Below are 15,510 nucleotides of genomic sequence, written 5' to 3'. Positions count from 1 at the left end.
CTCCAACGGCAGTGTGCGCTCACACAACTGTTGTGTCGGCTGAATGCACCAATTAGATAAATGGAAGATTCAGGCCGGTATTTATAATCTGTGTTTATATTTAAGATAATCTATTCATTAATCATATACAGCTGATATTGTTGTATTTTGATACGACAGATTTTTTAATCTTTAAAAGCATAATTTTTAAGAACATATTATTTTTTTAATAGTGCCGAGTAACGATTTTTACTTTTCTACCACTTGTTTTTATACGAAAAGACATTAAATGACTTTTAACAAAATCTGGGATTAACGGGACAAACTAAACATTATTAATAAATTTTTTTGATATGTAAGGTTAGGAAATCTGTCAACAAAATATAACCATCCATAAAAAACGCTTATGACAAGAATTTTAGAAAAACGTAAGAAATTAAGAAGAACGTTTTCGACGCTCAATTATTTCATAATATTTAATTTTTCTACAATATATTTTTTATGTATTTTCAAGGATGCTTGATGCTAGTAAGATGAGAGACATAAGGATAAAAAAAGGTACACAGTTCTGTTTTCCTGAAAAAAGTGTATCGTTGTGTTTTGTATGATTCAAGATGTTTGTTTGCATGGCTTTTTTTGTAATCATAATTATTATTTATTAAAATCGAGATAATGATGATAATGATATATTGATAATGATATGTAATAAATCTGTTATTAGGTAACGTATGCTTGTATTACTTGACGAATGTACAAATATTATATCTATAGTTTATTAAGAAAAGAACTGTGGCTGAAAATATATAAGGTTTTCAATAAACGTAAATGATCCTAAATCTATTGCGTTTAGTTCTATGGAGAATTGTTTATAATAGTGAGTCGACAGATAACAGAAGAAGTATAGCATATTTTTTATAGTAACGTATTATACATTCACATACTGAAGGAAAAAAAAATAGAAGATTAATTCAAATTTCATATATAATTCAGTTTCGACATATTATTTGACAAACATACAAATATTATAGGTATTTTATTAAAAATATAACTCTGTTTACAATTTGTAATAATTTTAATAAAGAAAAGTGATCATAAATCTGTTTCTTCGAGTTTTACAAAGTATGATTTACAATAGTGAAGTGGATAGTAGATAGCCAAAAAATTATATATTAAATAAAAATAAAATTATATATAATAATAATAAAATAATTGTGTAATAATATACTACACACATTCACATTTGCATACTTGATACTTCAAGAGGAAAAAGTACATTTGACTTTGTAAGAGAAACAAAATAGTATAAGAATACCAATATATGGAATATATTAATTCAAGTTTGATATATTAAAATTTTGACATATTTGACAAACATAAAAATATACTTGTTTCTTTAAGAAAATAACTATGCTTATAATATATTATAAATTTGATATAACTTAATATAACTCGTTATAAATCTTATGCTTTTACCTTTTCAAAGTATTGTTTAGAATATAGTGAACAGACACATAGCAGAAAATCCGAAGGCATTAAAAATACATTTGACATTTGATTCAGAGAAGAAAATACAAAGAAATATAGCAGAACAAATAGAAAATTAATTTTATTTTGGTTACTTAATTTTTTTAAGTTGATTATGCAACCATGTTTTTATTTGCGGAGATGATCTATGGCCGGTATTCATAGTCCGTTCTTATATTTAAGATTGTCTTAAGTTTTGTCTTAAAATGCTACGAACCAATCAAAAAGCCATATTAGTATCTTAAGACGACGATGACGACGACTTAAGACGATCTTAAATATAAGAAATAACTATGAATACCGGCCTATGTCTTAAGCAAGAGTTTTGTTTTATGACTTCATGAATTGCCTGTAACGAAGGTAACTTGCCATTTCTTATGATTTCATCGAATGCTGTTAGCACCACTGTTTTTTCACATTCACTCCATCGTTTTCGCTTTATGTGACCATGTGGAGAACCTATAAAAATGTTGGCCATTTGTACAATGTTACTATATGGAGAACCAAAAAAATGACCATTTGTGCAGTGTTAGAATTTTCGTACCAACTGTATAAGTTGGTATAGTATAATTAGAAGTTTTGTATGAACTGTATAAGTTATATAAAGTAAGTACTTATAGAATCAATTTATAAATTATAATTTTATTAAATATTATGCTACATATAATTTACTCGATCGACCTATATCATACTTTATATCATACTTTTTATTTTAAATTTTAACAACTGAATAATCAATGAAAACATTGTCAGTTGAATAGATTTGCTGTAGCGTAATGTAAATTTTTAAATTAAGATTATTTCTCATTAAGAGATTACATTTTAACTTATTTAAATTTTAATAGTTGACGAAATAAGTCGAGTAAATTTAATGTGACACAATGTAAATATGTAGGTGTAAATTGAAAATTATGCCATTGACCAATCAATTGTTAAATTATAAGTTTTGCCTTTATATTTTGACACAATAATCATTGACACGTGATTGTCTCTAGTATCATAATATATTTGTTCGCATCGTATGCTCCAACATGCTCCTACTCGCTCCAATACTATAGCTCCAATCTATAGTATTACGTTACGTATATTATAGATTGGAGTGTATTGGAGCGAGTAGGAGCATGTTGGGGTATTGCGACACGAGCAAACCTAATATAGTTTGCAACTTTCTCACACGTGTGCGCGTATTTATTATGATAATAAATTCAAAATAAAACATTATAATATACTTACTAGACCGTCTTTTAATTTTTGGTACATTTGCAATTCCTGATTTAGATGTATTATCAAATGAGCTATTATCATTTGTTTCTGTAATTAGAATATATATCGTATTGGTAGATGTCACGTAGTTAATAAGGATATTTTGATAGAGATTTATGTAAATGACACAATGTTCTCATGACTCACATAAAATTAACATCATTAGTATAATTAATTATTTATGATAATTTGTACCTTCATTTATAGCTGCTTCTATATTTTCTCCCCTAATATCTTGTTCATCATTGTTGCTACTATCTTCACTGAAACTTTCCTCTGTACTTTGAGAATCACATCCATGAGCCGCTTCTAAATGTTGTGTAATATTCAAAATATCACGACTAATAATGGGTTGCCTGTACACTTCCCTGTGTATTTTTTCAGCATGTCCCATGAAGTTTGCAAGATCAGATATTTCTGTGTCAGCAAGCTCCATACTTGCACAAAATGTAGCAATGTGCTTTCTTAGCTTAGTGCCGCGTAATAAATGTGCAACTTTTGCATTACAATCTTCAGAAAATTTTCTCATAAGAACACAAGCTCTTAAATATTTAAAACGTTTTCGATTATAGCTTGGAAGACCAAAGATGTATGGATTTTCTGCAGAAACTTTCGCGTTTTCGCGAAATTGTAGTATTAATTTTATACATTCTAATAAACTGCAATTTAATATCACAGGTACTGTGCGACCAAGTTTGCCTCTAATCACAAAGCGTACATATTTCTTTGCTGCTTCTTGTGCTTTTAATGAAATTTTTTTAAAGAGATCAGTTGTGTCTAGATCAATACCTTTATACTGTTCAAAATCTGCTATAAGCATGCGTTCAATTTCACCAGCTCGTTTACGATTGAATAATTGAACTGAGGTTAACGTACATTCTGTCAATGTCAACCAAGTTTCATATGTGTATTCGTTCGTTAAATCGTCACATGCTTTCTGTCGTTTACATTTTAAGTACATATACAATTTAGCTATGTCATCCAATGATGGAAGATCATCATTTTTTTGTCTTTGATGTTGTAAGCGTGTTTCCATAACTGTTTTGTTAACACTGGTACCATAATCTTCTGTTAATAATTCTAAAAAGTCTTTGACTAAAACTTTTCTCTCATTATCTTGACGTTTTATGCATTCCGTAATGAGTAGGTGACCAACTTTTTTTATTAATGTTCCCAACATGGCTGCTGTAGTAGGTTTAGAATAAATTCCTACTTCATCATCTAAACCCGCTACTTTGTTAACTGTACTAATAACGTCTTCATAAAATTTTGGATAATATATAGATTCCAAATCAATTATATCTTTATTACTCTCTTTAATAGTTAACAGAAAACGGCCTAACAGTCTTAGGTGTGCGCGGATCATGTCATGCTGGTGTTGAAGTTTATATTTAATAGACAACTTGTTACCATATAAAATAACGAGTTTATCATATCTTATTACACGACACACATCATCCTCTCTTATCACAGGTAATATTACAGATCGTAATTTTCTGTTAGCCGCGCTATGTACTCTACCTAAAATTGAACGTCCCAAAACTGTTACAGCTTTAGTGTGCTTGCTATTACGACCAGTACATCGATAAAAATGTTGGCGAAGTGAAATTTTGGAGAAAAAGCCATGACATTTAGCGCAAGGTAAATAATCTTTAACTTCCTTATTTTTTGAAGCTTGTGGTCTTCGACAGACAATTAAATCACCTTTCCCGATATTACTGTCAGTGTTGTACTGAAAATTTCCTTTGCGTCTAATTGTATCTATTATTTTCAATCTTTCTCTACATTTTTTAGGCAGTAAACTGAATTTTTTAACTTCATCTTCATTGGAATGAATGGTCTCCAAATGACGTGCTATCTTCGTATGTAACTTTTTACAAAAGAAGCAACAATTTTTTTTTTATCTTTAGTACTGCTAGATGAAGTTGGAATGTATAAATCTTTATCATCAAGTACTCCTACTGCTGGTACTTCTACTGATTTGTTGATTTCCAGAGACGTATTTGATTTATTAGATCGCTCTTTGCATTTGTCGTTTTCATCCTCCTCGTCCTTATCATCGTCATCATTACAAGATTCTAAATAAGATTCATTTGATGGATAATATTCAGAATCATCATTGGATTCGCTCTCCACTATATCTCCATTGCTGTAAAAGTGTATTATAATAAAAAATTCTTAAATATAACAGGAATAAGGAAATAACATTTTAATTATTCACACCGCATAATTAAAAAATCGCACGTGCTTCTTGATTTTCTTTAAATTATTATTTAATGCATTAATCACTTTTTTAACCAAATTTTTTATCATTTTTGCAATTATTAGCGTTGCAGGTTAAATGTTTGTAAATATTAACATACTACTATTGACAATCATGGGTGTCCAAAACAATAAACAACGATTTAAATATCGATTCAATCAATGCGAACATTTTCTGTCAGTAAAATGTTGCAAATAAAATCTTTGTTCAATAGAAACCGTAAATTTTATGCGTTGAAACGTTAAGTAGAGATCCAATATACTACGAAACAATAATTTTATGTAAAAAGTGAATAAATAAACTCCAAAGTAAATAAATAAGCCATATTAATATCAGTAATTATAAATTAATGAGCTAAATATATATATTCCTTATACGTTACTTGGGATAATCTTACCTGCGTTTGATAACACAGCCGCTGCAATGTTAGTATCGTCTTTTTTATTGTTATTTATAGTATCATCTTTTTTATTATTATTTATAGTATCATCTTTTTCATTATTATTTATAGTATCATCTTTCTCATTATTATTTATAGTATCATCTTTTTCATTATTATTTTTAGTATCATCTTTTTCATTATCTTTATCTAAAACGAGAAATTATTGTAGTTTTCCAAATTAACCAATATTTATAAAATGTGCTTGTATCAATTATGATAATGTCTTGAAAAAATTCTAATGTAGTACATATATATGTATATACATTAATGTTATCTATGTTTGATGCAATATTAATATCATTATTCAGGTTTTTGCTATTTTCTTTATCTGAAACGAGTAATTTAACAAGTTTATAAATTAAGACCCCTGAACCCGGCACCATGTTTGAAATTGTGACGTCAGAGGCGAGAAATGACACACGAGAATTCTTGCGTGCCATTTTTTAATAAAAAGATATTTTGATGAAATAATATTATAGATCGCTTTAGCACACTTGTAAAATTGTCCGAAAACTATCCTTTTCCGTTGACAGTTAATAAACAACCGTATGAATGTGATATGAAGCTTATCATGCGAGGAAATACGCGGTTTGACAACAATTTTACGAGTGTACTAAAGCGATCTATAGTGTTATTTGATCAAAATATATTTTTATTTAAAAAGGCACGCAAAAATTCTCAGCGTGTCATTTCTCGTCTCTGACGTCACGATTCCAACATAGCCGCGGCGAGTACCCAGGAGCCTTTATGAATATTTGTATAATTTGCATTACATTAAACGTACAATACTTTGAAAAATTCTAAATCTGCATACACATATTGGTTCTTACCTATATCTGATGACACAACAAAAATATTTTCAACATTGTTATATGTTTTACTACTATCTTTATCTAGAATAAAAAATTATAAATTTAAGAATGTAATTTTATAAATTTTCACTCATAGTATGCTTATATTATAAATTATACACGTAATATTTTTAGGCTTTCCAGTTGGTATATTTACATTTTTAATGTGTATTTTTGTAATTAATATATGTTATAACCCAATATATAAAATAAAGTTTTTAATATAGAGATATAGATTTGTTTGTTTTGTTGCATGTTTTTTTAGACACGTTTTACTAGTTGCTGTTTCTTTTCTCCAATGCCTGAATATATACGTTCTGCTATTTTTAAGTATGAAAAGTATATAAAGTACAAGTAAAACGAACAAACTTTATGAGAGGTGAACTCATAGTTTATATGAGGTGTATACCACACTTACATTATGAGAGGTGTTATTAATACTATATTTGAAAATGTGAGTAAAAAATTTGTTCTATTCAAACAACAGGCATATCTTAAAGATATCTAATAAAAGTGAGGTCTGTCAGATGTCTTTAAGACATGCTTGTTGTTGGTTACTTACTTCTATTGATATTATGCAAACTTATTTTTGGGATTCCTCTTTCCAAATTTTTTTTAAGTATATTTAAATACTCAACATTTGCTGGAATAAAAGAAATATATATAATGTTTTTTATTACAATATGAATAGGACCTATCCAGGTGCATTTTCAATATTTTTGTGAAAATGTATTGTGTGTGTGCGTGCGTATTCGTGCGTGCGTATGCGTGCGTATGCGTGTGTGCGTGCTTGTGCGTGCGTGTGCATGCTTGTACGTGCTTGTGTGTGCGTGTGCGTGCGTGTATGAGCGTGTGTGCGCGTGTGTAATTGACACGTAATCTGTAAAATTTTTCAAAAGATTTTTACAAAAAAAGTGACTTACGATGCCGCACTACAACTTCTACTTTACAATGTATTCCATTAATTTTTACTTTCTTAGCACGTAAACTGCGTATACGCGAGGGAAGTCGCGAGATTTTACAAATATAATACGTTTTGTCGGAAAATTTAATTAATGCGAACATGTTTTCCGCAAGCTTTAACACAACAATATGTAACAATTGAGACTGCTAAATAATAAAAGGCGAAAACAAATGACAAGAAACAAAAAGGTTTATGCTCAACAATCGCTTCTTAAGCCTTGTGTTCACGATGCTAGATCTCGGACTCAGGCTGCGTTCTGAAATTCACCGCCAGTATTGAAAATCTACAATATACGTGACATAAACTATAGATTTTCAGTACTGTTAAATTCGGAACACAGCCACAGTCCGAGATCTTGGTCCGAGAAATGTGTAGCCAATTAACTTGCAATCAACTTATTGGTTACATTTCTCGGACCGAGATTTCGGACCGAGTTTTAGCATCGTGTACACAAGGCTTAAGAAGCGATTGTTGAGCATAAACCTTTTTGTTTCTTGTCATTTGTTTTCGCCTTTTATTATTTAGCAGTCTCAATTGTTACATATTGTTGTGTTAAAGCTTGCGGAAAACATGTTCGCATTAATTAAATTTTCCGACAAAACGTATTATATTTGTAAAATCTCGCGACTTCCCTCGCGTATACGCAGTTTACGTGCTAAGAAAGTAAAAATTAATGGAATACATTGTAAAGTAGAAGTTGTAGTGCGGCATCGTAAGTCACTTTTTTTGTAAAAATCTTTTGAAAAATTTTACAGATTACGTGTCAATTACACACGCGCACACACGCTCATACACGCACGCACACGCACACACAAGCACGTACAAGCATGCACACGCACGCACCAGCACGCACACACGCATACGCACGCATACGCACGCACGAATACGCACGCACACACACAATACATTTTCACAAAAATATTGAAAATGCACCTGGATAGGTCCTATTCATATTGTAATAAAAAACATTATATATATTTCTTTTATTCCAGCAAATGTTGAGTATTTAAATATACTTAAAAAAAATTTGGAAAGAGGAATCCCAAAAATAAGTTTGCATAATATCAATAGAAGTAAGTAACCAACAACAAGCATGTCTTAAAGACATCTGACAGACCTCACTTTTATTAGATATCTTTAAGATATGCCTGTTGTTTGAATAGAACAAATTTTTTACTCACATTTTCAAATATAGTATTAATAACACCTCTCATAATGTAAGTGTGGTATACACCTCATATAAACTATGAGTTCACCTCTCATAAAGTTTGTTCGTTTTACTTGTACTTTATATACTTTTCATACTTAAAAATAGCAGAACGTATATATTCAGGCATTGGAGAAAAGAAACAGCAACTAGTAAAACGTGTCTAAAAAAACATGCAACAAAACAAACAAATCTATATCTCTATATTAAAAACTTTATTTTATATATTGGGTTATAACATATATTAATTACAAAAATACACATTAAAAATGTAAATATACCAACTGGAAAGCCTAAAAATATTACGTGTATAATTTATAATATAAGCATACTATGAGTGAAAATTTATAAAATTACATTCTTAAATTTATAATTTTTTATTCTAGATAAAGATAGTAGTAAAACATATAACAATGTTGAAAATATTTTTGTTGTGTCATCAGATATAGGTAAGAACCAATATGTGTATGCAGATTTAGAATTTTTCAAAGTATTGTACGTTTAATGTAATGCAAATTATACAAATATTCATAAAGGCTCCTGGGTACTCGCCGCGGCTATGTTGGAATCGTGACGTCAGAGACGAGAAATGACACGCTGAGAATTTTTGCGTGCCTTTTTAAATAAAAATATATTTTGATCAAATAACACTATAGATCGCTTTAGTACACTCGTAAAATTGTTGTCAAACCGCGTATTTCCTCGCATGATAAGCTTCATATCACATTCATACGGTTGTTTATTAACTGTCAACGGAAAAGGATAGTTTTCGGACAATTTTACAAGTGTGCTAAAGCGATCTATAATATTATTTCATCAAAATATCTTTTTATTAAAAAATGGCACGCAAGAATTCTCGTGTGTCATTTCTCGCCTCTGACGTCACAATTTCAAACATGGTGCCGGGTTCAGGGGTCTTAATTTATAAACTTGTTAAATTACTCGTTTCAGATAAAGAAAATAGCAAAAACCTGAATAATGATATTAATATTGCATCAAACATAGATAACATTAATGTATATACATATATATGTACTACATTAGAATTTTTTCAAGACATTATCATAATTGATACAAGCACATTTTATAAATATTGGTTAATTTGGAAAACTACAATAATTTCTCGTTTTAGATAAAGATAATGAAAAAGATGATACTAAAAATAATAATGAAAAAGATGATACTATAAATAATAATGAGAAAGATGATACTATAAATAATAATGAAAAAGATGATACTATAAATAATAATAAAAAAGATGATACTATAAATAACAATAAAAAAGACGATACTAACATTGCAGCGGCTGTGTTATCAAACGCAGGTAAGATTATCCCAAGTAACGTATAAGGAATATATATATTTAGCTCATTAATTTATAATTACTGATATTAATATGGCTTATTTATTTACTTTGGAGTTTATTTATTCACTTTTTACATAAAATTATTGTTTCGTAGTATATTGGATCTCTACTTAACGTTTCAACGCATAAAATTTACGGTTTCTATTGAACAAAGATTTTATTTGCAACATTTTACTGACAGAAAATGTTCGCATTGATTGAATCGATATTTAAATCGTTGTTTATTGTTTTGGACACCCATGATTGTCAATAGTAGTATGTTAATATTTACAAACATTTAACCTGCAACGCTAATAATTGCAAAAATGATAAAAAATTTGGTTAAAAAAGTGATTAATGCATTAAATAATAATTTAAAGAAAATCAAGAAGCACGTGCGATTTTTTAATTATGCGGTGTGAATAATTAAAATGTTATTTCCTTATTCCTGTTATATTTAAGAATTTTTTATTATAATACACTTTTACAGCAATGGAGATATAGTGGAGAGCGAATCCAATGATGATTCTGAATATTATCCATCAAATGAATCTTATTTAGAATCTTGTAATGATGACGATGATAAGGACGAGGAGGATGAAAACGACAAATGCAAAGAGCGATCTAATAAATCAAATACGTCTCTGGAAATCAACAAATCAGTAGAAGTACCAGCAGTAGGAGTACTTGATGATAAAGATTTATACATTCCAACTTCATCTAGCAGTACTAAAGATAAAAAAAAATTGTTGCTTCTTTTGTAAAAAGTTACATACGAAGATAGCACGTCATTTGGAGACCATTCATTCCAATGAAGATGAAGTTAAAAAATTCAGTTTACTGCCTAAAAAATGTAGAGAAAGATTGAAAATAATAGATACAATTAGACGCAAAGGAAATTTTCAGTACAACACTGACAGTAATATCGGGAAAGGTGATTTAATTGTCTGTCGAAGACCACAAGCTTCAAAAAATAAGGAAGTTAAAGATTATTTACCTTGCGCTAAATGTCATGGCTTTTTCTCCAAAATTTCACTTCGCCAACATTTTTATCGATGTACTGGTCGTAATAGCAAGCACACTAAAGCTGTAACAGTTTTGGGACGTTCAATTTTAGGTAGAGTACATAGCGCGGCTAACAGAAAATTACGATCTGTAATATTACCTGTGATAAGAGAGGATGATGTGTGTCGTGTAATAAGATATGATAAACTCGTTATTTTATATGGTAACAAGTTGTCTATTAAATATAAACTTCAACACCAGCATGACATGATCCGCGCACACCTAAGACTGTTAGGCCGTTTTCTGTTAACTATTAAAGAGAGTAATAAAGATATAATTGATTTGGAATCTATATATTATCCAAAATTTTATGAAGACGTTATTAGTACAGTTAACAAAGTAGCGGGTTTAGATGATGAAGTAGGAATTTATTCTAAACCTACTACAGCAGCCATGTTGGGAACATTAATAAAAAAAGTTGGTCACCTACTCATTACGGAATGCATAAAACGTCAAGATAATGAGAGAAAAGTTTTAGTCAAAGACTTTTTAGAATTATTAACAGAAGATTATGGTACCAGTGTTAACAAAACAGTTATGGAAACACGCTTACAACATCAAAGACAAAAAAATGATGATCTTCCATCATTGGATGACATAGCTAAATTGTATATGTACTTAAAATGTAAACGACAGAAAGCATGTGACGATTTAACGAACGAATACACATATGAAACTTGGTTGACATTGACAGAATGTACGTTAACCTCAGTTCAATTATTCAATCGTAAACGAGCTGGTGAAATTGAACGCATGCTTATAGCAGATTTTGAACAGTATAAAGGTATTGATCTAGACACAACTGATCTCTTTAAAAAAATTTCATTAAAAGCACAAGAAGCAGCAAAGAAATATGTACGCTTTGTGATTAGAGGCAAACTTGGTCGCACAGTACCTGTGATATTAAATTGCAGTTTATTAGAATGTATAAAATTAATACTACAATTTCGCGAAAACGCGAAAGTTTCTGCAGAAAATCCATACATCTTTGGTCTTCCAAGCTATAATCGAAAACGTTTTAAATATTTAAGAGCTTGTGTTCTTATGAGAAAATTTTCTGAAGATTGTAATGCAAAAGTTGCACATTTATTACGCGGCACTAAGCTAAGAAAGCACATTGCTACATTTTGTGCAAGTATGGAGCTTGCTGACACAGAAATATCTGATCTTGCAAACTTCATGGGACATGCTGAAAAAATACACAGGGAAGTGTACAGGCAACCCATTATTAGTCGTGATATTTTGAATATTACACAACATTTAGAAGCGGCTCATGGATGTGATTCTCAAAGTACAGAGGAAAGTTTCAGTGAAGATAGTAGCAACAATGATGAACAAGATATTAGGGGAGAAAATATAGAAGCAGCTATAAATGAAGGTACAAATTATCATAAATAATTAATTATACTAATGATGTTAATTTTATGTGAGTCATGAGAACATTGTGTCATTTACATAAATCTCTATCAAAATATCCTTATTAACTACGTGACATCTACCAATACGATATATATTCTAATTACAGAAACAAATGATAATAGCTCATTTGATAATACATCTAAATCAGGAATTGCAAATGTACCAAAAATTAAAAGACGGTCTAGTAAGTATATTATAATGTTTTATTTTGAATTTATTATCATAATAAATACGCGCACACGTGTGAGAAAGTTGCAAACTATATTAGGTTTGCTCGTGTCGCAATACCCCAACATGCTCCTACTCGCTCCAATACACTCCAATCTATAATATACGTAACGTAATACTATAGATTGGAGCTATAGTATTGGAGCGAGTAGGAGCATGTTGGAGCATACGATGCGAACAAATATATTATGATACTAGAGACAATCACGTGTCAATGATTATTGTGTCAAAATATAAAGGCAAAACTTATAATTTAACAATTGATTGGTCAATGGCATAATTTTCAATTTACACCTACATATTTACATTGTGTCACATTAAATTTACTCGACTTATTTCGTCAACTATTAAAATTTAAATAAGTTAAAATGTAATCTCTTAATGAGAAATAATCTTAATTTAAAAATTTACATTACGCTACAGCAAATCTATTCAACTGACAATGTTTTCATTGATTATTCAGTTGTTAAAATTTAAAATAAAAAGTATGATATAAAGTATGATATAGGTCGATCGAGTAAATTATATGTAGCATAATATTTAATAAAATTATAATTTATAAATTGATTCTATAAGTACTTACTTTATATAACTTATACAGTTCATACAAAACTTCTAATTATACTATACCAACTTATACAGTTGGTACGAAAATTCTAACACTGCACAAATGGTCATTTTTTTGGTTCTCCATATAGTAACATTGTACAAATGGCCAACATTTTTATAGGTTCTCCACATGGTCACATAAAGCGAAAACGATGGAGTGAATGTGAAAAAACAGTGGTGCTAACAGCATTCGATGAAATCATAAGAAATGGCAAGTTACCTTCGTTACAGGCAATTCATGAAGTCATAAAACAAAACTCTTGCTTAAGACATAGGCCGGTATTCATAGTTATTTCTTATATTTAAGATCGTCTTAAGTCGTCGTCATCGTCGTCTTAAGATACTAATATGGCTTTTTGATTGGTTCGTAGCATTTTAAGACAAAACTTAAGACAATCTTAAATATAAGAACGGACTATGAATACCGGCCATAGATCATCTCCGCAAATAAAAACATGGTTGCATAATCAACTTAAAAAAATTAAGTAACCAAAATAAAATTAATTTTCTATTTGTTCTGCTATATTTCTTTGTATTTTCTTCTCTGAATCAAATGTCAAATGTATTTTTAATGCCTTCGGATTTTCTGCTATGTGTCTGTTCACTATATTCTAAACAATACTTTGAAAAGGTAAAAGCATAAGATTTATAACGAGTTATATTAAGTTATATCAAATTTATAATATATTATAAGCATAGTTATTTTCTTAAAGAAACAAGTATATTTTTATGTTTGTCAAATATGTCAAAATTTTAATATATCAAACTTGAATTAATATATTCCATATATTGGTATTCTTATACTATTTTGTTTCTCTTACAAAGTCAAATGTACTTTTTCCTCTTGAAGTATCAAGTATGCAAATGTGAATGTGTGTAGTATATTATTACACAATTATTTTATTATTATTATATATAATTTTATTTTTATTTAATATATAATTTTTTGGCTATCTACTATCCACTTCACTATTGTAAATCATACTTTGTAAAACTCGAAGAAACAGATTTATGATCACTTTTCTTTATTAAAATTATTACAAATTGTAAACAGAGTTATATTTTTAATAAAATACCTATAATATTTGTATGTTTGTCAAATAATATGTCGAAACTGAATTATATATGAAATTTGAATTAATCTTCTATTTTTTTTTCCTTCAGTATGTGAATGTATAATACGTTACTATAAAAAATATGCTATACTTCTTCTGTTATCTGTCGACTCACTATTATAAACAATTCTCCATAGAACTAAACGCAATAGATTTAGGATCATTTACGTTTATTGAAAACCTTATATATTTTCAGCCACAGTTCTTTTCTTAATAAACTATAGATATAATATTTGTACATTCGTCAAGTAATACAAGCATACGTTACCTAATAACAGATTTATTACATATCATTATCAATATATCATTATCATCATTATCTCGATTTTAATAAATAATAATTATGATTACAAAAAAAGCCATGCAAACAAACATCTTGAATCATACAAAACACAACGATACACTTTTTTCAGGAAAACAGAACTGTGTACCTTTTTTTATCCTTATGTCTCTCATCTTACTAGCATCAAGCATCCTTGAAAATACATAAAAAATATATTGTAGAAAAATTAAATATTATGAAATAATTGAGCGTCGAAAACGTTCTTCTTAATTTCTTACGTTTTTCTAAAATTCTTGTCATAAGCGTTTTTTATGGATGGTTATATTTTGTTGACAGATTTCCTAACCTTACATATCAAAAAAATTTATTAATAATGTTTAGTTTGTCCCGTTAATCCCAGATTTTGTTAAAAGTCATTTAATGTCTTTTCGTATAAAAACAAGTGGTAGAAAAGTAAAAATCGTTACTCGGCACTATTAAAAAAATAATATGTTCTTAAAAATTATGCTTTTAAAGATTAAAAAATCTGTCGTATCAAAATACAACAATATCAGCTGTATATGATTAATGAATAGATTATCTTAAATATAAACACAGATTATAAATACCGGCCTGAATCTTCCATTTATCTAATTGGTGCATTCAGCCGACACAACAGTTGTGTGAGCGCACACTGCCGTTGGAGTATTCCATCAGATCTTTAATATATCATATAAAGGATGTCCGATTTTAATTGTCCCAGGCAAATATCTCGAAAAATGCGCGAGATACGAAGAAACGTTTTAGACAAGAGTTTCATGACTTCGAGGGGGACATAAGACGGTACGGTTAATTTGATAGTCGTTTGAAGGTCACATGAAGGTCACTTTTAATTTTTTAAATGGAAATCCCCATTTTTTATTGCATATTCTTGTAACTAACCTCGAGAGCCTTTCAAAACACTATAATAAAGT

General features: G+C 29.2%; 3 protein-coding genes across 3 annotated transcripts in view; 2 read left to right on the top strand and 1 right to left on the bottom strand.

Annotated features, from left to right (window-relative positions):
- LOC137001163 (uncharacterized) overlaps positions 1 to 15,510 on the top strand; it is a 299,895-nt gene that overhangs the window by 167,427 nt on the left and 116,958 nt on the right. The window lies entirely within an intron of this gene.
- On the bottom strand, positions 955 to 6,393 carry LOC137000965 (uncharacterized). The gene is made up of 3 exons (XM_067358585.1): positions 2,962 to 6,393; positions 2,737 to 2,814; positions 955 to 1,962 (listed from the first exon to the last, which is right to left on the bottom strand). The coding sequence occupies exons 1-3, from the start codon at positions 4,130 to 4,132 to the stop codon at positions 1,778 to 1,780; spliced, it is 1,434 nt and encodes a 477-aa protein (XP_067214686.1). The 5' UTR covers positions 4,133 to 6,393; the 3' UTR covers positions 955 to 1,777.
- LOC137000964 (uncharacterized) lies at positions 8,851 to 14,288 on the top strand. Its single transcript, XM_067358584.1, has 3 exons — positions 8,851 to 12,281; positions 12,429 to 12,506; positions 13,281 to 14,288. Exons 1-3 carry the CDS (start codon positions 10,529 to 10,531, stop codon positions 13,463 to 13,465), a joined length of 2,016 nt encoding a protein of 671 aa, XP_067214685.1. The 5' UTR covers positions 8,851 to 10,528; the 3' UTR covers positions 13,466 to 14,288.

This window comes from Linepithema humile, chromosome 7 (genome assembly GCF_040581485.1).
Source record: "Linepithema humile isolate Giens D197 chromosome 7, Lhum_UNIL_v1.0, whole genome shotgun sequence".
Lineage (NCBI taxonomy): Eukaryota > Metazoa > Arthropoda > Insecta > Hymenoptera > Formicidae > Linepithema > Linepithema humile.
The sequence above is the reverse complement of the archived record's forward strand: the minus strand, read 5'-3'. Positions and strand labels throughout refer to the sequence as shown.

Excerpts from the sequence above, each read along its gene's own strand:
- LOC137000965 (XM_067358585.1), bottom strand. The coding sequence starts at position 4,132 with ATGATCCGCGCACACCTAAGACTGTTAGGCCGTTTTCTGTTAACTATT. Across the intron at positions 2,815-2,961 it reads AGAAGCAGCTATAAATGAAG|AAACAAATGATAATAGCTCA; the intron begins GTACAAATTATC and ends TTCTAATTACAG. Across the intron at positions 1,963-2,736 it reads AAAAATTAAAAGACGGTCTA|GTTCTCCACATGGTCACATA; the intron begins GTAAGTATATTA and ends ACATTTTTATAG.
- LOC137000964 (XM_067358584.1), top strand. The coding sequence starts at position 10,529 with ATGATAAAGATTTATACATTCCAACTTCATCTAGCAGTACTAAAGATA. Across the intron at positions 12,282-12,428 it reads AGAAGCAGCTATAAATGAAG|AAACAAATGATAATAGCTCA; the intron begins GTACAAATTATC and ends TTCTAATTACAG. Across the intron at positions 12,507-13,280 it reads AAAAATTAAAAGACGGTCTA|GTTCTCCACATGGTCACATA; the intron begins GTAAGTATATTA and ends ACATTTTTATAG.